This window comes from Ricinus communis, chromosome 10 (genome assembly GCF_019578655.1).
Source record: "Ricinus communis isolate WT05 ecotype wild-type chromosome 10, ASM1957865v1, whole genome shotgun sequence".
In the NCBI taxonomy this organism is placed as follows: domain Eukaryota; kingdom Viridiplantae; phylum Streptophyta; class Magnoliopsida; order Malpighiales; family Euphorbiaceae; genus Ricinus; species Ricinus communis.
Window position 1 is genome coordinate 5,383,665 of NC_063265.1, and position 24,880 is coordinate 5,408,544.

The following is a 24,880-nucleotide window of genomic DNA, read 5'->3' on the forward strand; positions in this document are numbered from 1 at the left end:
TATTTTTATTATATTGTTGTTTTTTAGCTTTTTATTTCTAATATATAATTTCAAATATAAATTTGATGGTTAAATCTAAAAAATTATATTCTAGTGTAATATATATATATCTAATCAAGAATCCATTTATAGTAATTACAGTTATCAACCAAATTGATTAAACCTAATATTTAAAATCTTGTTACGTATTATATTTAATGTTTAAGATTGAACACTTAATTTTTAATTTTACCAAGGCTAACTAAATTACATTCTGAGAGAGATTTCTTTTTTTAAAAAAATCATCAGATAAAATATAAAAAAGTGTGATGGTACCAAATATATCTTTTTGGATGTGTGGATCAAAGACTCATTTCAGAGGTATGTTCGAATTCAAATTGTTATAAGTTTTAAATTGGTAAAACGCATTTATAAGGTATTAAAGTTTTTAGTATTATTTGATTGGAGTTTTAATTTTAATTTTATATTAAATAAATAAAAGTCTAATAAAATATATGTAAGAAGTCTTGAATAAAATAAAAAACAAAAGGCTTAATCTGAAAAATTCAGAATCCTAATAATAGATTTTTTTTTTAAACTTGAAAAATAGGCCAAACACGTATTTGCAAATTTAAACTTTGTTCATTTGATATAACTTAATAGAAACTTTAATTTATTTTCTGTCATATTTAAATATTTGTTACATGCAGCTTCATTCAACACGTTTATATATATATTGTGTATAAGTGTTTAAATATCATTAAAAAATAAAATTCAGCTATCTGTTAGGTTAAGTCAAAAGTTAAAAGTGTTTAAAACATTATAAAAATAGAGTTTATGTGTTTATTTTATATCTATTACTAATTAAATTCTAAACTTTATATTTTTTAACTAATTTATCCAACCATTTCAAATTTTAAAATAAATACCTATATTTTCAATTTATTTTAAAAAACACTTTTAGATAATAATTTTTAAAATTTTACAATGAGAAAAACTGACGTGTCAAATCAATTATGTTTACTAAAATAAAAATTAGTGAGTTAATAAAAAATTTATTACATTTAGATGTAAAATTTGTGAAAGAATGTACATATATGAGATTTTTAATAGTTACATTATTAATTTTAAGATAAACTATTTTTATTAATTCATGATTATTATTCTTTTATTAAGCACAATCGACTTTATACATCATATTTTTTACTGTAAAACTTCAAAAATTGTCATCAGAAAGTATTTTTTATGATAAATTAAAAGCATGAGTATTTATTTTAAAATTTTAAAAAAATTGAATAAAATTATCAAAAAAGTGTAAAGTTTAGAATTTAATTTATAATCAAACCTTTATTTTAAATTGAAAATTAAGATGGATTAAATAAATCACCAAAATTTTAGTGTTTATATATGAATTCTACTTAAGAAATATTAAAATCATTTTTACTTTTATTTAAAAAAAATAACACAAGTAAATGCAAAATAAAACTATTCTTCTATTTTCATTTAAAAGATTTCTAAAATTACACACCCTAATTAATTCGACCATTGATTGAATAATCGACGCAGAACGTTCAATTTGAAATTTTGATAATCCCTACCAACTTGTGGAAAAATTGGCAGAAAACCCAAAATTAAAGTTTGGAAAGCATATGTAGTCTTTATTCATATATTAATTTTAGGAAAGAATGCATTCATCTCTGTGAGTACCTCAAGACCCTGCTTGATAGTTGGATTAAATGGCAGTAAGCTCTCAGGAGTCGTCTAATGCATACAAAAGATATGCAAAGCTTTTCAAATATGGAACCCTGTGGGAAACTTTTTCTTTTCCTTTAATTGTAATATGGCACATCAATTTCAAATGCATATTTCTTGGGGGTTAGGCTGACTCTGTAGAAACAGAGGTCAACTTGGGTGGGTCAAGAACAGTCCTATTTTTTTTTTTTTTCTTTCTGAATGAAAAGAAAGTCCATCTTTAAATCATAATAATTTTGGTTCAGTGATAAAATGATTAATCCGAGCATATGGACTTGGACGAAGTCTAATAACGAAAAAAAAAAAATTATAATATGATTTGATTGTTTTATAATTTTTTTGATAAAGAACATATATAGTTATAAATTGTGATGAGAAATGTTTTATATTAAAATAAAAATTTAATTATTTTTATTATGATAAGTATTATTATTATATTTTCTGTATTTGATAATACGAGTTTAGAATTTAATAACTCTTAATTTTATTGTTTGACCATTGAATTACAATTTAAAGAAGTTATTAATTTGATAAAATTAATTTGATGGTCAAATAACAACTTAATAAATTTTAAACTCACACTATCAAATGTGAATAATATAATAATAATAATAGCTGATTGAAATAAAAAATGATTAAGTTTTTAAAATTAGCGGTTTTTAATAATAAAATATTTTTTTATTACAATTTTTAACTAAATATATTTTTAGCAGAAAAAGACACAAATAAAAAGTTATCAAATTATAGAAGACACTATTGAAATAGACACAGAGCGAGACATGGTCAACTGGTCATAGTTAGGTTTTTTTGTTTTTTGACTTGTTTTCCTTTTAAATTATTATTATCTTTTTCAATTCTGCATGCGCCTTTTACTATTATTTATGTGTTAATACACGGCAGCCCTTTCAGTCATCTTGGCGACGACTGGAAGCTGACTTGGGTGTTGGGACAGGAATCACTTGTCGCATTGTAGTGGAAACTGGTGCAGAGTTAAAAGGCCGTCTCACCCAACATTATTGTAAACTTCTATTCCACCAGAGGCCGACTGATTGCAAGAAATTGGGCTGTTCAGCTACAAAACTCCTATGCTGGGAAAGAATTAGGGTGGCAGATATGGGTTATACCTTGTATTATATATTCGGTGTCCAAAACGCCACCGTTTTAATTGAATCTGTAAGATGCAATTTAAAACAGACGTCTGAAGGTTTAAGTCCCTATATAACGTCTTATCTCGTTGTTAGCAATTTGAAATAAAATTGAAAAGCTGCAAATTTTAGTTTATCAATTCTCCTTTTTTCGGACTTTCGTTTCAAATTATACAAGTATTAATCTTTTCTTTTTTCTTTTTATGCTCCTATTTGTTCTCTTTTTTATTTTTTGTTACATGAATATTTTCTCTTTTTTCTTAAATTATATTTGAAAAATTCATTTATTAAATAATCTATGAATGAAATGTACCTTTTGAAGATATATTAGACAAGCTGAATTTTTCTTCTATACTTATTTTTTTTATTAAAAGATAATAGATTCATAATATAAAAACTACAAGTCCATCATTATTTCATGATTATGATAACAGTTTCATTATTCAAAAAGAATAAGTTCATTTTGTAGAACATCAATATATCATCATTATTGTTATAATTTTAATAATATTTTTATTACTAAAAAAGAATAATTTTATTATGCAGTACCTCAGTTTCGTTATGTCTGAATCACATATAACAATTTCATTGTTGATTATGTATAACGGATCATTATGTTTGAACAACATATTCTTTATTATTTTCATAATGTTGATAATAATTTTATTATTAAAAAAATAGGTTCATTGTGTAGTATCTATATTTCATTATATCTTAACTATAAATTTATTATTATTTTTATAATTTTGATAACAATTTTATTGCTAAAAAAAATAAATTTATTTTATAGAACACTAAGGTTCATTAAATCTAACTAGAGGTTTATAATGTATGAACTAAATATTTATTATTATGTCCTTTCTTTTTCCTCACACTACAAAAGAATATCTCAATGTATATTATTATTATCAGATTCATCAGTTCTATGTCTTTTTTCCGCCTTTATAGATTCTTCTTTTTGAACATTTTCTTTTGCGATAAATCTTTTACCCATGAAATCCTGCAAGATTATAACTATAAGAAATAAAAATAAGAAATAGATTTTCTACCCATAGATATGCATAGAAATAAATCAATATTCATAGGTTATATTCGACAAATTCATTATCTACAAACAACATGTTTATCAATATACCAGTTGAGGTTCATCAAATATATAACATAAATTCATAACTTATATATTCATTATTTACAGGTTGTAATAAAGAGATTTATCATCTACTAGCAACATGTTCATCAAAGTACCACTTGAGATTCATCAAATATATAATACTGATTCATGCTTAAGAAAATAAATACTTTAAAAAGAAATTATACATATTAATCTAACATAAAATAAAGAACAAAATAAAAAAGTAACGTTTTGATGTCACAAACTCTTTTCATATAAATTATATGTTGATATTGTAAAAGTATATTCTTTATATAAAATAAAACAAACAATATATTAATTAGTAACATAATTTATATAAATCATTGGTCTTTTGGTATTTATTCAGAATAATTGATTTTTTGGTAACGGAAAAAACAAGTAGGTATTTTTTTGAAGTAAAAAATTTACACTTTAACACATCTTTCAAATGATATAAGACCACATGTGCTAATAGACCTAGGTACGTAATGCTGAAAAATGAAAAAATGATTGAAAGACCACGCATGCTAATAGACCTAGGTACATAATTAGACCCAAGAATATAATGCTAGACGTACAGGGTCCAGGATATAACAATTCGGCAGATGTAGTAGCTCTTTCTGGTTCTTCCAGAACAGGACCCCTGCAAGCATTCGATTCAAATTCCAGAAAGATTGTATGAAACTACAACCAGATAATAGTTTCAATCGCAAACCCATAACCAGGTTAAGAAAATGGCCATGATCGAATCTAATGAAACCAACCCTTCCCTAAGGTGTGGCAGGGTGTGCAATTGAGGATGTTAGTAGGTGTCATGTGCATGACATATGTATTTAGTTGGGCTGTAAACCTCCATTGTCCCCAAAAAGAAAAACACCAATTGTTTACTAAATTTAAACAGATCAATATATAGGACTGTACACTAGCTAGTAAGAAAAATGACATTTCATTATCATTATTACATAAAAATGGACAGGGAAGATGAGACTTCTTTAGCTGTTGCATAGTAGCTAAAAATGAGAACACAGTTTCCTATAAATACACACCGCATCAAATAACAAGAAGCACGACAGTATCACCCTTGTAGCTGTAAAACTATAAAGTATGTAAAATCTCTTCGAAGACGAGATGACTGCAACTTTTTTCACCAATCAAGGCAGACAAGGTAACTCAAACATAAGAAGCATACAAAATGACAAGAGTCACAGCTGTAGTATCTCGTCATTACAACTTCAACCATTCCAAGCAAGGACATAGTCCCCAGCAAAACCTAGAAGGATAGTAGTCTTTCAAATAGACCTCCCTGCTAAAACCAATTATATAGAAACTAAAAGAGCGACCTCGATGAGCCATGGTGACGCGTGTCACTGGCACCACGGAGATGGTATGCCTCTCACATATCACCCTGGCAGTTATTGGTACAGAGGGCCTCTCTGCAATTACTTCAGAAGAGAACTTATTGAGGAAAAATGAGTCAGCAAAAAAGGCTGGTGTGCACTGATATGCCTGAGTGTTGCATAACTGGACTCCTTTGGCTCTATGAAAAACTTCATCTGGAACTGATGCTGCACCACTTGTTGCGCTTACTTTTCTAGTTGATAGTGTCTTCCTATTTATGGCAATTTATATCCATCATAGATTCAAAATCTTCAGTGATTTAAACCAGGTAGAAACAAACATAACTTCACAATTTTCAAATGATGCGCTGTGGCAATTTCAAGTTTCCATGGAAACCTATCACTTGACATGATTTTGACACGGGAGATAGGGTTACATAGAAAATTTAGTATGCAAAGCAATATGCATTTAGCATTGCAGAGACGAACTCTAGCCATGAATATACAATACCCTTCATTCAAATAAAAAGAACCCAATGCATCAGAAATTTGAGTACAGGAGCAAGAACAGACACATACCATCTCACAATAGCAACAGTGTAGGTCAAAAGAGAGCCACTTCCACGGCATTTCTCACATTTTATGAGTCCACGAGATCCACAAGTTGCACACGGAACCTTCCCCTTGCCAGAACAATTGGTGCATCTGCAAGGGAAAATATTATGCAGAGTATAACAAATGTCATCAGAAAATACAAATTAAATAACTGCTAACTTTTTCCAATGTCGAATTTAGGCTCCCACCCCTTTCTGCTAGCCCGCATGACAAACAGTGGAAATCTTATATGATAATTAGACTAGCAGCCAGTGCTGTCAGTGTCAAATCTCAATTGACATTGTTTAACATATGCATAATCAGTTAGTAGTTAAAGATGGTATAGAGATATTAAAATCTAAACAAATGACAGGCAGTTTATAATTTGGAGTTTGAAACTAGATAACTGTCCAGATAAACTCTAATTGCTTCACAGAAAGTATAACATACACTGTGTCAGATCCATCTCTATGAGCAATCAAACCCCTTCCATAGCAAGCAGGACATGGAGACATCTGATTCTCCTTATAAAATCCAGGCTCTTGATCAGTATTGCATGTAGGACACACGATATCTCCTCTTCCCTTGCAACCTACAGAACTTATCCAAAGCTATGTCAGAAGTCAATAATGACCATGCTATTTAAATACAGACAGAAAGTCTAGAAAATTATACCAATGTTAAACAGAGAAAGAGCTACGAAAGAAAATGACAGAAAAAAAAGAAACAAAAAGTACTCACTTCAACTGATCTTATTCCACAATATCTATATCACCAAACACTAGATAGTCACTTAAACATCATTTCCAGTATTCTAACCTGTGCATTTCTCAATAATTTCAGAATGAGGAATTCTAGTTCGTGTTTCTTTATGAGGTGTAAAGAGCACAGGAAATTGAGATCTTAGATCCAGTTCCCAGACACCAAGTTCTGGTCCCTTTTCCTTTCCATCAATATTGCCACTTAGGTATGGCTCTGTTTCGCTAATAGTTTCTCTTTCCTCTAGGAAAGTATCTAGAGTTCCCACATATACATTGCAGTCTTCTATTGCATGAATCTTCCAAGTCCGAGCTGGACGGCTTCCCCAGCAGCAACGATGACCAACATGATCAATAAGCAACTCCCGTATCTCAACCTCATCCAGTATTTGCCTGCACGTAAATCATTCATTAAGCAAAAACGCTGTATATCTGATTTCACCATGCAAAACACAAAAACGAACATCACCACAAATTCCCAGCAGCTCCCAATTAAAGAGTGTATACCCACACCACCACTTAAACCACAAAATCACTCCAAATACTATAAACTGAGGTAAAATTACAGCTATTACCCTCGAAAGTCAGTGGATGTTCCACCATATTCTCCTCCATATGCACCTTGATAAGCAATAGCTTGCTCTTGCAACATTAACACATTTATTCAGAGATTCAGTAATACAATAGAAACTGAAAGGAAAAAAAAGAAGCCATATGCATCTAACTTTATTAATTACCATTAGGATCAGGCTCAGGAGAACTGATCAAAGCGGCATGAAGTGAAGGCGGATAATGATGATCAGAAACCGATGCGGAACGAATTTCTTCGACGCTAACTTCAGTTCCCGCCAAAGAAGCGGTCGGAAATACGGAGCCGGTTCGGCCCACGTACTGATAGGAGCTCCATTTCTCGCTTTCTTTCTCATCTACTTCGCTTCTTTTCTCTGGTAATATCACCACAATTTAGTCACATCGAATTTACACATACCAAAAACTGATCCAACTACTAGAGTTGAAATGTACCTGAAAGCAGAGGCTCCTCCATGATTATTTTATGATGATGATTATTGAATTTAGGAAAGAAAATGTATAAATATTCAATTTCCTTCGCTGTTAAGAAAGAAAATCCAAGTCAATCAATTCACAATCAAAAATACAGATCACTATCATTAGATAAGCTCTATATCAGTCGGGTCGGGCCCAGGCGTTTAAACGGATTTTTTTTTCTAAGAAAAAAATAAAAAATATCATCTTCTTCTTTGTTTCCAACAAACAAAACACGCTGTTAAAAACGAAGCGGCAAACCAGAATGTCAACGCGTGTTGACTGTTACTACATGGGCCTAAATCACAACACGGGCCTGTTAGTTGGCCCGTTTAAGGTCCAAGTTTGCTAATCAGAAAAACTAATCGAACGCTCGGTGGCCATACCATTTTTGTGCCTCGACCTATATATAAGACATTTTCTTCTTTCTCTCAACGATTAGGTGCTAGGGTTTCGATTAGAGAGCATTGAAGCAGAAGACGAAAATGGTGAAGAGCCGCCAAGGAGAGAATGTGAGACTGTACGTTCGAGGAACGATTCTCGGATACAAGAGGTAACCATTCTCTCTTTCTCCCTCTCTCTTTTAAAACTCAATGTGTAAAATTGAAACAGTGTTTATGTGTGTAATTGTGTATTGTGTTTGCTTTTTTTTTTTTTTTTTGAATAATTATAGGTCAAAGTCGAACCAGTATCCAAGCACGTCATTAATACAGGTAGAGGGAGTGAACACAAAGGAAGAGGTGGCATGGTATACTGGAAAGAGGATGGCGTATGTATACAAGGCTAAGGTGAAGAAGAACGGTTCTCATTATCGTTGTATTTGGGGAAAAGTAACAAGGCCTCATGGTAATAGTGGTGTTGTTCGTGCTAAATTTAAGTCTAATCTTCCTCCTAGATCTATGGTAAGGCAATTTTTGTCTTTTTTTTTTTTGTTTTTTTTGTATTCATTTTTCTTTTTATGAATTTGGTTGTGGACGTGAGAAGTCTGATTAATTTTGTATTGTTTATATTTAACAGGGTGACAAGGTTAGAGTCTTCATGTACCCCAGCAACATTTAAGGTAAATTATCACTTGTTGTTTGGTTAGTGAGGACTGCATTACATCTGTTACTTTACAAATATTACCTATTGTTGTTAACCCACAATAGCGTCAATGAGCAATATAGACAATAGTATAATTTTCCAGATTTCTATTATTGAGCTAAGATCATATAGATTGCGATGGACAGCATTTGCAACTTTTAGTTCGCATTTGAATTTGTCTTTCCATGCCTGCACCTCGCCCATCTTAATTGTTCAAGTATTGCTACTGTGTTATGCCAGACAGTGGTGTTATGCCAGATAATAGTTAATGAAAGTAGGTATTTCATTATTGTCGCCTAATCTATTCGCTATAGAATTGTGGAGCTTGAACGTAAGTGTTGCTTGGAATCCCTGGCAAGCAACAATTAAGATGAAACTAAATGCTCTTTCAGCGTGGAGACTCTGCCTTTCAAGAGAACATAGATTAGAAGAAGTATTGATCTGATTAAGTAATCTGATCTATCAGATTCCTGCATTTGGTTAGTAGTATTTGTGGCATCAGCTGTATTTCATATGCTTCAGCTTCAAGCTACTATGTCAGTAATTGAACTGTCGATTACCTTGCTATCTCTTAATCTGTTTGTTTTTGGTTTCTTTTGCAGTGCTACAGTTTTTTTATTGGACCTTGGACGTAAGGTGGAGTTGGATTTGCTGCAAATTTTGAGTTTTTAGGTTTTGTACTCGAGCAATACTGGCAAAGTTGTTTTAGATTTTTGTTTGGTTTGAATTTATTTGGATATTAAAACATCTGTGTACGGTCATGGTTATCTCCAAATTGAGATCTGAAACATTCAAATTGCAAATGCTTAGGATATTACCTCTTATGAATGAGGATGTGATTCTTGATCAGAGCTGTGCATTGTCCCTCTTCTCTATATTGTGGAGAAGCAATTGAGATGTTTGGCATTCCAACCTCAATTTTAATTTTATATTATTCTTTTGATTTTTAAAAATTTTTGAATTTTAAAAATTGCTTTTGTAAAAAATATTTTTTTTTCGAAACAGTTTATAAAAAAATAAAAATAAATATATTAAATAAAAAAATTTGTCTTTTCCAGCAAGTGTATTTTTAACATCCACCAACAATCAGCTGAACATTTAAACCCAAAGTGATTAGGAGATTTTCTTACTGCTGGGAAAATGTATCTTTTCTTCCCAAAACCTCCAAAACTAATAAAGCTCTTTACAAGATTTTTCATTCGAGTCTGGATGCAAAAGAAGGGCAAAGCTTATCCTCTCGCATTGGCCTGTGAAGTTGGTGTATCTTTTAAAACAAGCATAGCGCTGAACGAACGCTGCAGATCTTTGTCAAATATCATATTCCCACTACATATATTTCTAGAATGGATATGTAAAATAAATAAGAATGTAATACATGCTTTCCAGTCAAGTGCTGCTTTGATAGGCATTGACCAAGTTCACTAACCACACAACATCAAGCACTAGAGGCAACTTGCTACTTTAATCAGCATACTGCAAAGCAAGCGCTAGTTTTGAAGACTTGAAATGGGAGAATGAGCCATTGTTCATCTAAGTTCTAATTCAGGTATTTTCTCTTACCCTCTCGAGACTTTCTGGTTCCCAAAAGCTGTAGAAACTAAAATGTGTGCACATAAAGTAGCGTTGAAGCCAAAAGTGAGTGCTGGAGAACTGAGAGCAGTAGCCAGTAGCGATCGCACAAATTGAAGAATACGGAATCAAAATAAAAGCTGCATCTATTAGGAGGTTATTGCCATAAGAAAGACAGGCCTCCAAGGAATCTTAACTGTGGAAATATTGGGGGTTATGATGCACATAAACTCCACCAACGAACATTGCTCCATTTCGAAAATGGAAACTCCAAGAAACTTATCTGTGAGCTAATTGAAAGATAATTCAATTAAATCTTCTGATTGGTAGACTTTGAATTCAAATTGTTTTTATATGAACCAGGGCCTGATACCCGGTCAAGGGAACCATCCCTTCAAATGAACATGTCTAATAGCTTACATCAAAAGAAGTCCAATCACAGCAACTCTCTCTCCATTTAATGTTACAAGACATTACCATTTTCTTTTCATACAATAAGTTTGATGCAATCATGAAACTTCCCATAATGATGAGCCTACTCCAATTTATAACTTCCTAGCTCTGCAAGTCTGCATTCCACGCCTTCCCTAGATACCAATGATTCATGGAAAGCAAGAATCCCTAAACAAGATATCAAGCCTCAAAACTCAAAATAAGTTAATATCAAAATAGCTTCCACATTCATATACATGAGTAGATGGGATCTTTCATTCATACCAAGATAGTTATCGCAGTAGTACTGTCTCATATTTTAGGAAAAATATGGTTCTGTCTAAAACACTCCTAATGTTTCACAGTAAAGAAAAAGAAAATGGAAGTGAAAGAAAACATGCCAGTCAGGTAATCTATGGTGGGACTCTTAAAGCTCACTCTTAACCTTCACATCTCCATTGGGCAAGGAACTCTGTGCTTGAGCAAGACGTTTTGATTCCTGTGGAAGTAAGGAGTGAGGACATTTAAGCTTATGCCAAAAAAATTCTTCTAAACAAGCAATACATTGATCCATTCTTAAAAGACATAGCTTGCATGGTAACCCAATGCTTAACTTACAAGTGACAAGTGTCAGAATTAAGAGTCAAATTTTGTCATTAGCATTTAAGAAAATACACCTCTAAAAGCAGCGCTAAATACTAGCAGTTACTACACTAAAATAATACTTCAACCAAGTCATCAACTCAAGCTCCCATATGTTAACTTAGGCTCCGGAAAGAAGAAAAAACTAATTGCCTTCAATGTTTAGTTGCCATCCTCAGTAAAAAGAAAAGAATATCACCAATTGCCTTAAAAAATTACAGATTCCATGCTTCTGTTTTCACATTATCAAACATCATTCTTCATCAGCAACCTAACTCTTAAAGGACAATTGTAATATCAATCCTTACATAACCAACTTGAATCTAAACAATCTTTTCATGAAACTTGGATCTTACTTTTCACACTTCAAGCTGGCTCACAGTTTATCCGCAATTAAAGCCAGGCCAAAGAAGAGATTACTAATAAGTGAATTAAGCAGAATACAATGGAAGAGACAAGAAAGATATGTTCAAAAATAATGAGGAGAATAAGCAAATGCCACCGACCGACCCACTCAGATTCAGTAGATAATAACTTACAGCAGCAGAAATTGCCCTTATCTCCCTATATGATTCAACTTCATCTGGAAAAGCCTGCTCAAGTTCCTCCAGCAGATGCTTACGTAAACCCTATCATATCAACAAATTGCACGAGTAACATGACGAATGTATCAGAAAGAAACACATAAAGAGAGAAAATAAACATCTCATATTAGTAATCGGAGAATACCTTGAAGGCATCAGTTTTTCCTTTGGTGACCTGATTTTTGGCAATGCAACTGTTTATAACATCCCGTGTGAATTCATCTGGATTCTTCCCATCATCAATCAAGCTAAGCATGGAACAATAAACTTGCTATTAGACGCCAAAGAAAGCAAGCTTGAATGGAGTGATGGCCAAGAAAAGAAGAGATAGACTCACTTGAGGACCTCCAGAGGAACTTGAATGTTGCACTTCTCAGACAATTTAGCCATCTTGTCTAGCTCCAAAACGAGTCCATTGCTGCAAAATCACACCTTGAATTTTAAAAATGCTTCTACACCAAAGAAAAGAAAAAGAAAATGATAGGTTGATAGAAAGATACAGGCGTTGGAGGAGAGGAAGCTGAGATGCAGTGTTGAAGGAAGAGACAGTTAGGTAAAGTTGGTGGAGGAGGCCAAGCGTCTTCTGTATGGAGTTAATGACATTGTTCAGATTCTGCTTTGGATCATCTGCTGCTGCTGCTGCTGCAGTATCATTCACTTGAGAAGGCAACATTCCATTACCACCACTCCCCACTGTTGCATTTTGTGAGGAATCCATCTTTGAAAGTGATCTAAACGAAGGAAAGGAAACAAAAGAAATGATCATAAGCCTGCAGTAAATAGAAAATTTAGTGCTGCTAAAACATATGATATGTGACTTTTTCTTCAATAAGAAGAGAAAATTTTTTATGGGGAAACATACAAGATTATAATGTGGCAAGTAACTGATCCTCCTATTTTACCATCATGATCCAACAAGTAACATAAAAATATACGAGATAAAGAATTTACACACTTCAGTAATAATAAATAACACTTCAACGTGAATAATTATTCCGGTCAAATCGTATATAAATAGCAGAAATATCATAAATAAGCCATTTAAATGCAGATCAAACAACACAAAGAACCGGAACATTATAGCATGAAGTGTGGCCCAAAATTACATAAACTTGCAAAATCAAAGTATGACTTTGCATAGCTATTCAAAGCACAATTAAGGATAGTAGAAAGGATCCTCAACCCAATAACAACAAGAGAGTTCTTTGAATCAACCAAAATGTCGCCACCATCCAAAAGACATTGTACTTATTGAAATGAGGATTTAACACATTTCAGTCAATCCAATTCCAATTAATTTTTATTTTTATTATATCATCTCACCGCCTCACTAGCAAATGCTTGAGATATAATCATATTACAGACTGAAACCAAATATCAAGAAGAGGGTTTTGAAAAACCGATATATAAATAATCAAGCCGTCAGACCTAAAAATCAAAGTGATCAAGGAGATGCACGTGTATTAATACACGGTTGCATAATTCAGATGGATCAGTGGACAAACAACTATATATGACCATATTCTTTGAAACTCGAAAGCACTGAGTTCTGAGTCTCTACAAGAGATGAATCAGTGTCCTAACAATTATCGACAGCAGTAGCATTTCAAAATTCTCCCTGAAATCTGATATCAATCAAAAGTACAATATCCCAGCAGTAGTAGTTAAATTTGTCACAACCCAAACCTGAGCCCTAACCGGCACTAGAACTTGGGTAGGGTACCAAAACCCATTTTAAGCCTAATCTTTTAATTGTATTACAAATATACAAAGAACTATAATATCTTCCACTTTGGAGTCTAGCAGATTCGGAGCTTTAACTATAACTACAACTATCATCAACCTTCATTAATTTCCTGCAAAAGTGGATTAAGGAGGGGATGAGCCTATTGCTCAGCGATGAAAACAAATGTTGGTAGCGGTGCAATTACAATAACAAAATAATCAAATATAGATGTGCAAATTTGAAAGTGTGTGTATGTGTAGATACAATTACCATAATAATAATCATAATAAAAAAGAATTTCATGTAACATCCATAACATTTCAATTACAGATGCATTACCATGACAAAATAATCAAACCAAAAAACTTCAGAAGCAATCAATAATTCCATCAAGTGATAAAATAAAACATAATCAATTGCAAAAATAATAAAATAATCAAACCAATTCATAACAGGAACTCTTTTAACCTTAATAACTCAGGTTCATAGTGGACAAAAAATTTCCAGAGAAAAACCCCTCACCTGGATGACGAATATTTAAAATGAATCCTGTTAATCTCGAGCATCAACCTGAGTAAATACATATATTTCAAGTCATTAAAATCATTCGATTATCATATTAATTCCCTTTTTGTCTAGTTAAATATTTTTAATCCAAGTGATTAACTTATATCAAGTGTTGCTTTTTTTTTTTTTCAAAAGGGTATCAGTGAAAGACTTAATCTAAAACCTCCGTTTCAACTTAGTTCTTTACTAAGAGTAATACTATAAATTAGCAAATCAAATTTAATCACAAACGGGATTCATCTGCTCCATTACAATCAAACTGTCCCACTATACCATTATATCCAGACAATGCCAAATTAATCCCAATAAAATAGTTATTGATTTAAGAAATTCCGAATAAAATATAAGTTGCAGTAGACACTTTAAGAAGTTGTTATATCAAAAACTAACCTAAAATAAAACCATTTACTATTTCGTTTACATTTATAAATAGGGTTAATATGCACAAATTTTCTCTCATGGCAGCAATCACTTTAAATTTATTTCCTTCATTTATTGTATCAAAATTAACTAAAGTTTTCTGAATGGTAGCCAACAATTACATACAAATTTCTACCAAAAAATCTCGTCAAATTATTAAGAATAGGTATCTCCAATCAATTGAGAAAGACAGTCTGCCATAACCAGAATTTATACTGAACAGACCTGGAGATGAAGCCAAAAGAATATGATCTAACCATTAGATCATCACCCACCATAAACTAGAATGATATAGGTACCACATATCCAAAATCCAACCGTTTAAATAGACTAGAACTCGAGATAAGAAATTCTGCAACTTCACTGTCGTACATAATTATCTCAGAAAAATTCAGTTTTTATGTTCTTGAATTAAATTGCATTTTCAGTCATCAAATTAGGCTTCAATCATCAAGATTGCAAAGATAAAATCATTACTTAACCATTTAGGGTATATCTCAAAATAATTAATCCAAAACCAACACATTTAAGTTGCTTAAATACACATAAACATATCCAACGCTCAAAACTCCCAAGTCAACAACAATCATCAATCCACAACCTCATATTCATATTTATATCAAATATGATTGTCAAATCAAGATAACAAGTTTAACCAAGGGATTAGAATACCGACCTTAAAAGTTGATGAAATGGAACTTTTAAAACTCAATTTCTTAAGTAAGCCTCCAATCCCACTATTAACATTTTAACTCTAACTCCAACATCCATGATTATTAACTTAATAATAATTTAGAGAATCTTATAGCTTAAAACTTGGGTGATTAATTGTCAAGAATTGAAAGAAAAGAGGAGAGAGGTGCTGTGTTAAAGAAAAAGTGACTGAGGGAGGGAGAGAAAGCTTGAGCTATGGGAAATGGAGAACAAATTAAGAAAGGGCTTGTGTGTCTCTATAATACCCACTAACAAATAAACTCACAACTAATAGTAAGCCACTAATTCTCAAAAAAATTAAACCAACTCAAAACATAGCAACCAATTATGAAATAAAACACAATCAAGCAGTCCAGTAAGGCATTAATTCTTCTTTTTTTTGGGATTTCTCATTTTTAAATTATATGAAGAATTCAAAATATTTATTTTAATTTTACAAAAATATTCATAATTTTAAAATATCAATTTCTTTTAAAAAAAATATAAGGAACATTACGTAAACAGAATTAGCAAACATCCCTAATTTTGAGTTTCAAATGCAGAACTTAAAACAGCAATCTCTTGCTCATGCAACAAAATTTAGTCCCAAGTAAACTAGACTTACAGAAAAGTACCAAAACCCAGACCCTAATACAGCGAATCAAATCAGAAGTGTTATTATAAAAAAATAAATTGCACATTCTTGGCTCTAATTATCAGCCATCCAAGTTGAAAGTAGGAAACAGCAAATATTACTATCCGATAGTATAACATATAGAGTATTTGATTCAAAGAAGATGCTAACACGCTGATTAACTGTAACACGATCATGACAAATACCCAAATGGAATAACTCATAAACACATATTTCAAATGAAGAATACGCAACAGAAAAAGGCACGTCCCAATCCAAAATTGCAGTACGTAATGATGTGATAATACGTCAGTTGGAGCACTTACCAAATAGAAGCTGCAAATTCTGTTTACAATTTGTTTATCCAATTTCTGATTTTGTTGATTTTAGGAGTTCATGTTCTCTCCTTTCACAGCTTTCAGGTTTTTTATTTTTTATTTGTTTTGTTATTTTATTTTGCTTTCTCTCGAGTCTGGAAAGAGGAGGATGATAAAAATGTTGGAGACGAGAGAGAGGCCGAGAGAATAAACGGTGGAGATGTTTTCACAAGCAAGAAAACAGTTATTACCTAATTATTATTAGGGGCATGTAGTTTCCTTTAACACTTCAAAAAAGAAAATTCATTTTTTTATTTTATAATTTTATATTTAAAAAATAATTCCACTAAAATTTCATCAAAAAATCATTTATTAGGTTTAGTTTTATACCATTTGCTTTCTATTTTTCTGTATAATAATAAATTAGCCACTGTGTTTTATTTGTTGCACTAGAATTCTCCTCCGTTTTTTAAATCAATGCAATTAAGAAATTAAATTGATAAAAAATAATAATTTGATTCTCAAATTTTTTATCAAAGTTACAATTATACTATTAACAAAATTAATAATAAGAATATTACCTATTTTATTTTAACAATTTAAAGTTAAGTTATATGAATTTTTAATATTTTAATTAATATAAATACTTTTAAGATATTAAATTTTATTAGAATTTAATTATGCTAAAAATTATAATATTTAAAGAATATTAATTAATTATCTTTTACAGACACTAAAATTTATATAAAAATTAGATAATAGAATCTTTAGTAGAATAAATAAACTATAATAAGCAATTTGTATATTACACTAAAGATAAATAAGTAAATAGTAACGGTTGTTTAATGAGAATTGTGACGGAATGAATTTTTAATATAAAATTATAAAATATAAGAATGAAAAATTATATATTTTTAAATGTTAGGAGTAACTAGTAGAATATGAAAAAAATATAAAGAGTAAATAGTAATTATTCCTTATTATTATTTGAGAAGTTTGATCATCATTCATATAAGTGTAGAAATAATTTGTTTTGATGACAGAAAATTTTTGTATGCTTGGTGTATGTTCTTACTTTATATATCAAACTGATAAATAATTAATATATATTTACTAATTTTAAATAATTAAGTATATATTAATCATCTAATATCAATTATATATACATATTACTTTTCTATTAATTGTGGTGTATGTGGCCAACCTAAGTAAATATTTTCTAAAAAAACTGATTGTAAAATCGGTTCAACACAAAGAAAAAAAAAACTGGTTGTAAAATATATGGTAAGAAAATACCATATGTTAATTTTTTAAATAATAATAGATATAATTAGTAAAACCTTAAAAAGGATGAGTTAGTAAATTATAGGTTAAATATTATTTACCTTTTGAGATTTGCTCCAATACACATGTCAGTTTGTGCATTTTTTTTACTATATCAAAACCTTATTGATTTTTAATAAAACTAACTAACTATATTTTTTATATTAGTCGGACAACTAAACTGGTAATTTAAAATTATAATTTAATTTTTAAATTTATTATCAAGCATCAAATTTATCCAAAATTAATTTTATTATCAAATTAGAATAAAATTTTATTTTTAATATGGGTTAGATTTAGTGTTTAATTAAAATAATTAATTAATTTTTTTACATGTTTATATTTTTTATTTTTTTTACACCAGTTAGCTTCACAAAAGAAATGTTGAAGTTAACAAGTCCACTATCAATTAAGAAGATTATAATAACTTCTTATGTTAAAAAATAGAATTTTTTATCAATCATTCAAATGAAATTAATACGAGTGAAATTTTCATTTTTAATATAATTTAATCTTAATATATAACAAAATTAATAACTTTTTAACTATTTATTTTATTTAAAATTAAACTACCTAATAATTTAATAATATTAAACAAAAAGTAAATATTTTTAATACATTTAAATCTTTCTAGAATTAAATTATGCTAAAAAATAAAAGATACAAACAAGTAAAAGAATATTAAATTTATTATTTTAATTAAACACTAAAATTAACTTGTATTAAAAATAAAACTTAACTCTAATTTGATAGTAAAATTATTTTTTCACGAGTTTGACACTTGATAATAAATTTAGTGTTTATAAATTTGTACTCACTGGTACACGAACCGTTCTTATAGTAAAACGGTAAATTCACCTCGATATCGACCTTTCAAGAAATTATGATACCACTTATTACATAGACTAATTATTAACATAAAAACACTAAAATTAAATTTAAACACTTTAAACTAATAATTTGAGAAAGTATAATATTCGTAAAATAAACTATAAAGTAAATATACAATTATATGATTTATGAAAATTATATGATAAAGAAAATATTTAGCTAACATATTTAATCCAATAATCATATAGTAATTAAATAGTTAAACATAAAAACAAGACTGAAAATCAAAGCTTTCTTTAGATCTAGAATCCTTCAAGGTAGGAAGATGATTGGTCCTCGCTCTTCTATTTTTGAAAACCTTCTTTAATTTTATGAGAGTAAAAAAATTAAAACTAAGTGTTTAGGAAAGAACAATATGGAGAATTGTAGTGATAAGAATGGTGACAGATGCAGATAGAAAATGTAGCACAGAGCATATAGGAAAAATCTCTCCTCTCCTTAGAACTAGATTTGGAGAGATAGATATAGAAGAATCTTCCATCAAGATAAGTCTTTCTAAAAATTAGAATATTCAAGATAAATCTATATAATAGATAAGATTATAGACATCCTTATTTCCCCAAATATTATCCCATAATAACTATTAATATAAATTCTTATAATAATACATCATATAACTAAATTGTCCATTAGATAAATAGTAGATTTGGCCTAGCACTGCAAATAGCAAGTCCACGTGTCTGAGTCTTGGATCTTGACACAAATGTATCCAATTAATATCTTTTTTGAGTATTTTTTTTCTAGATTTCTCTCTTTGGCTAATGTTACTTGAAATTAGATAATTAAGCTCAAATGAAGTAAAAACATATATTTCTACCATATTTTATATAAAAAATATATCATTAAAATTATAAATACTCTAAATAACTATATATAATATAGACCTATCAAAATTTAAAAATCAAATTATAATATTATATTATCAGTTTAGTCTTTTAAACAACACGAAAGAGGATAGTAGTTAGTTTTATTAAAATTAAAAAAAGTTTTAATTGTGGGCAGCGATTTCGAGAACGCACCCATAAATCTTTAGCGACTACGACACTATAAGCTTTTTCAACCTAATCGGAAACACGCTAACTAATCAAAGAGACTAACGTGGAAATGGGAGTTGTTACACAGATAATTCACCGAAACACTTTTACTAATGAATAGCGTTTCTCGATTCCATAAGGAAGCTTTACGCTACAAATACAAAGATGGATCTAGGAGCCAACTTCCCTAGTTGTGTATCTTTATTTTTAATTTTATTATTAACGGGCTATTCCCTATATATATAAACAGTTATATTTCTACACATCAAGCACTACAACATATGAGGTCTGCCTAAGTCTAGCCCATTTTATTAAGCCCAGCCCATACTCAAAGTTATTAATCTAATTTACTAGTTAATTATGTACAAGGCCTTCCTAATCTAGCTCAATTATAAATTATGCTTTAATTTTCAAGCATTAAGCCTAATGGACTACCTTTATGAAAGGCTCAATTAAGTGATCTATTTAACCTGACCTAGTTAATTCAATTAAAGCATGGCAAAGATCCACTAAGTCTATATGAATTTTAAATTTATACCCAATACACCATCCCATTAACCTAATCGACTACAATTTTCATACAAGATCTGATTTTAAGGTCTAATGTTTATATAATCATTTTTAATTAGGCAATCATACAACATATATTTAGGGTTCATTCAAAATACAGTGCATAAAGTAAATCTAGCTATTACGATCCGCCTACAATTATAGACCTTAAAAAGAAAACACCTAAAACTACATACAGTACATAAAATTGCACAAAACTCAACAGATTGGCATAAAAATGCACATAGCCGATCGGTCTAGGGCTTAGAGCCGATCGTCTTAACATAGAGCCGGTAGTCTCAACATAGAACCCAACCGGCTCTAGGAGGCTTGGTAGGCCTTTTCGTAGTTTTCTTCAATTTTCACTTTTATAAGCCGATTTTTACATGCATAAGGAATAAAAAATCGATTAGAATATGTAAAATGTGATAAATAACATAAAAAGTAATTATCTAAAGAAAACCTAAAAATATAGACACTAGAAATTCAATCTTGATAATAATAAATGAGATTTCAAGGTAGGTTCCAATTTCAATATACAACTCTAGAAATCTAAAATTAATTGTGTCTTTTTATCATTTGATCAATCAGGTTCAAAACTCAATAAAGATAAAGTCACAATATTAAATTCAAAATTCTACGTGTTCCTATTATTAGATTTAAAATTTAATAAAATCATCATGTTAAATGGAAAGAAATTTTAGTCTAATCATGTAAATCATATATGAATAACTAAAAAAAATTCCTAATCATGTAAACAAATGTAAAAGAATTAATTAAGAAAGGGATGTTGATGATATGGATGTAGGGGAACCCTTAGATTGTCATTGCTGGTTGTTGTTCTGCGAGTCTCAAGAGACGAGGAGGCTGTTGAATCAAATATTAGATGAGAATCCAATTATGCTTTGGGATTTTGAAAAAGCTTATGTCGTTCTTAAATGGGTTTTCGAATTTGGAGCTCTTTCTTAGTGGCTTGCTAAAAACTAACTGTTACGACCCCATTTGTGGGCCCGTGACTGGCACTAGGGAATGGGTAGGCATAAGGCCACCGAATCCCGTAGTAAGCCTGACACTCACTGACTTAAACAAATCTCATCTCAATTAATACTATTGATTCCACAATTTCGTAACCAAATTTATAATTAATTCGGTATGCGAGAAAAATTAGGCTAGACCTGAAACTACAAAGCATTATAATTGATACATCTACTATTACTACTGCGGAGAATCTAATATTTTACATATTAACATACCAAATCAAATACACCACCCGATGATGAAGGAGTCGGGTTATTAGATAAGAGACGCGGGAAGACTAACAATCATGGATCTGAAAAATAGTAAAAATAAGATTGTCAGTCTCGAGAGTGAGTTAAAATCAAATTATCTAAAGACTATTGCAGTCTTCACAGAAAATATTAGCTATTCGAATCAATATATTAAACCCTGAACATAAACACAAATCATAATATCATCATACCATAATAGAAAAATAAATAAATAAATAAAAATATATTTTTACTTTTACGGGATGAGTGGCTCACTAGAACCCTAACTCCAAATTCTAGTAGTCTTTCGGCTCTCTTAGTCCAACAGGCCTGGCGCCGAGAGAGCAAGCTCGATCAGGGTCCTTACCTCCAGCCTGAACACTTGAATTCCAAATAAGCCGACGCCCAGAGAGCGTTGCTCGATCAGGGACCTTAACTCGCATCAATCCAGAGCAATGCTCGATCAGGGCAAACAAATCCATAATAATCTTATGTCCATGATCATTACCGGTGTACACGCGGTCCTGATATAACCCACCACTTGGCATGTTCTACGAAAGCCACATTTCCTAAAACGCAATCATCACATTTAATAAATTCATTGTCTAATGAAATTATTCAACATATATCGAAAAAAGATTAAAAATTTAGCGTAAAGCAACGTGCAATTCGTGTCAAAAAATAATAATATTTGTATTATTATAACATTACTAATAATAATATTTATATTATTTTCAATAATTAATAATCAAGTGAAATTTATTTATATTGCGATACTAATAATCATATTAAGCATAAATTTCTAAAATAGCATATTAAATTCAGACTTAGCAATAGTGCAACGATTAAGTGACTTTAACTCATAGATTTGGGGACCTCTTAGCTCTGCTCCGGTGCCTCGTTTAGAGCGAGCCGAACAGACAGATCATCTAATCACGGAAAACAATTTATCAAAACGCGGAAACAATTAACCATTAATCCTAGGCCTAGATTCCTAGGACTGATTATCTAAAAATCTCGACTCGGAAGAATTCTACCGAAAATCCAACAGAACCTCCCCTACAACACGGACATTTACCCCCCGTAAAAAGGGTCCAGGACCTGCCAGAAAAACACTACAAATATCCAACAATTCAAAACAACGGGAGTTGGGTCCCCAAATATCACTATTTTCCTGACTCCGCTACACAGCACAAAACACGAGGCAGGCAACCGACAGACAATTATTTTTGACTCACAAATATTATCTAATACTCAACACATTCAATAAGCATAAATTAAATCAAAGAATTCTAAATCAACGGGTCAGAGAATTACTGAGATGCTTGATCACTCGGTCGACTCGCCTCTAGCCGCCGGAGTCCAATCAATGATTCGAACACACCATCAGACTCGAAACGACAAGTTGATGACGATTCCCGCTTTCGATTGTTCGATCCGACCCCCGATCGTTTAGAGAGATTTGCGGACGATCTCGGCTGTCGATTCACAAATGGAGTCTGACCACCACGAAACCAGTGCCATTGCGAAGCTTGAGCTGAGGAGAGTCGGAATACATCCTCCGATCGTCCATCCTCCGCCGGGGCTCACCGGAAAAGCCCAAAAACGCCGCAGCTATCACTTCACCGGAACTCCCTCCTTCGGCTACCAAAACCGACGCCGCCATCGCCAAAAGGTAGCTCTCTCCGAGGGGAGCCGATCGCCACCGAGATCGGTCGAAAACGGCCTCCGGAAGGTCGCCTCTCCTCATGATTCCGCCGCCTGCTGCCACACACACACACACACACACACACTCTCTCTCTCTCTCTCTTCTCTCCCCGACGCCTCTCCTTTCCTTTTCTTTCTTCTCCATATCAACATTAGGCCCCTGAATTTCTTAATTACTTACAATTTCATCCTGCAGAATTTCCAATTAACCCTTAAACTTTTCTTTAGCCTTTCAATTAAGCCCCTAACTAATTAATTTGGGTCAAATTAGAATTATTGAAAATACATACCGACATATTTATTTACAAAAATACCAAACTTATAAATTTCCATTAAAATCCCATAATAATAAAATTATACTTTTAATCCTTATTTCAAAATAAATTTTCAATTTAGTCCTAGCACACAATTAAATTAAATAGCCAATTTGCTAAATATTTTCCAACTTAAAATTAAATACCACTAGCTAATTAAAACACCAATTTTTCCAAAATTCTTTTATAAAAACATCCTTTACAAATTCTTTCATAATTCTCCAATATATAATTATATATATATATATATATATATATATACATTTGGAAAAAATTTGAATAACCAAAAATATAATTTATTCCTCAAATAATTTACTTAATTAATTTCTTAAAGATCCAACTAATTGGGTATAGAAAAATAACTCATTTAATTGTCTAATATTAAAATTTCTATTAAATCATTTCAAATTAAACCAAATAAAAATAAAATAAAATTAATTTAAATAAAAAATCATTTATTAATATAATCATTATTAAGGAAAAAATGCCGGGTATTACACTAACTCTCTACATATGTCGATGTATCTTTGTAGTTACAAAAAGACCTTCAAGAATATGGCTAACCCTAGACCTAGAGTGTATCAATCTATTTATAGTAGTAGGGTTAGAAAATTCTAGAAAAAAACACAGATAAGTATTCAATTATTAAAAAAACTATAATTATCCCTTCCCTTCATCAGCTTAATATCAAATAATAAGGGATTACATCTTTTATATTCAAACAATTATCATTAAAAATATTTAAATACCCTAATAATTATCATAAATACCTTCTAGAAACTTATTTTACCAATTTTTAGTGTTTTAGGTAGAAAATATACATAAAATGATGTCAAATTTTGAAAAAGGTCAATCAGCATTGTGCAGAGCCAATCCGGCTATATGCTAAACTGGTCGACTCCCAAAGAGCTGATTGGCTTCAAGGGTAAAAGTTTTGAAAATTCTAATAATTTAGTCCCTAAACTTATAAATATTATCGTTTCACCCCTCAAATTTTATTTTTTTTGTCAATTAGGTCCAAATTGATTCTAGAATATAATTATAAGTGCAATTATTCCCATATTCACTTAGATTCGCCCCTCCTTTCGAGACTCGAGAAAGCGGTAACTTTCATTATCGTATTTTTCATAATTTTCTCGATATCTAGATCTTGAAAATGGATGCTGATATTAATATAATAAAGAAATATAAAACTGACTTGTGTATTAGACCAAACTTTAGGGAGTACTCCTTTTAAAAATAAAAGCTAACAATCAGTACATATGTAACCAATGTCCACTACTGATGTTGGTTATTTTTACTACATGCAAGGATTTTAGTTCCACATGCTTGTATTAGTTATACTATATTTGAATACTTGATTAAAAAAGAAATAATGGATGTTGA

At 30.8% G+C, this 24,880-nt stretch overlaps 3 protein-coding genes across 5 annotated transcripts; 1 reads left to right on the forward strand and 2 right to left on the reverse strand.

Moving 5' to 3' along the window:
• Positions 1–4,938: 4,938 nt before the first annotated feature.
• On the reverse strand, positions 4,939–7,970 carry LOC8273452 (protein SSUH2 homolog). Its single transcript, XM_002527829.4, has 7 exons — positions 7,721–7,970; positions 7,435–7,641; positions 7,273–7,339; positions 6,759–7,090; positions 6,390–6,531; positions 5,925–6,050; positions 4,939–5,617 (listed from the first exon to the last, which is right to left on the reverse strand). Exons 1-7 carry the CDS (start codon positions 7,740–7,742, stop codon positions 5,233–5,235), a joined length of 1,281 nt encoding a protein of 426 aa, XP_002527875.1. The 5' UTR covers positions 7,743–7,970; the 3' UTR covers positions 4,939–5,232.
• Positions 7,971–8,115: 145 nt separating this feature from the next.
• Positions 8,116–9,673, forward strand: LOC8273451 (60S ribosomal protein L35a-1). The gene is made up of 4 exons (XM_002527828.4): positions 8,116–8,294; positions 8,415–8,643; positions 8,759–8,801; positions 9,427–9,673. The coding sequence occupies exons 1-3, from the start codon at positions 8,227–8,229 to the stop codon at positions 8,798–8,800; spliced, it is 339 nt and encodes a 112-aa protein (XP_002527874.1). The 5' UTR covers positions 8,116–8,226; the 3' UTR covers position 8,801; positions 9,427–9,673.
• A 1,025-nt stretch (positions 9,674–10,698) lies between these two features.
• On the reverse strand, positions 10,699–16,646 carry LOC8273450 (mediator of RNA polymerase II transcription subunit 10b). Of its 3 annotated transcripts, XM_002527827.4 has the most exons (8): positions 16,418–16,646; positions 14,300–14,347; positions 12,552–12,782; positions 12,389–12,469; positions 12,197–12,299; positions 12,007–12,096; positions 11,227–11,324; positions 10,699–11,014 (listed from the first exon to the last, which is right to left on the reverse strand). In XM_002527827.4, the coding sequence occupies exons 2-7, from the start codon at positions 14,341–14,343 to the stop codon at positions 11,253–11,255; spliced, it is 621 nt and encodes a 206-aa protein (XP_002527873.2). In that variant the 5' UTR covers positions 14,344–14,347; positions 16,418–16,646; the 3' UTR covers positions 10,699–11,014; positions 11,227–11,252. The 3 variants fall into 3 exon arrangements, with proteins under 3 accessions (XP_002527873.2, XP_015580070.1, XP_015580071.1); XM_015724584.3 differs by lacking the exon at positions 10,699–11,014 and having other exon boundaries at positions 11,080–11,324; positions 16,418–16,645; XM_015724585.3 differs by lacking the exons at positions 10,699–11,014; positions 14,300–14,347 and having other exon boundaries at positions 11,080–11,324; positions 16,418–16,644.
• Positions 16,647–24,880: the final 8,234 nt, after the last annotated feature.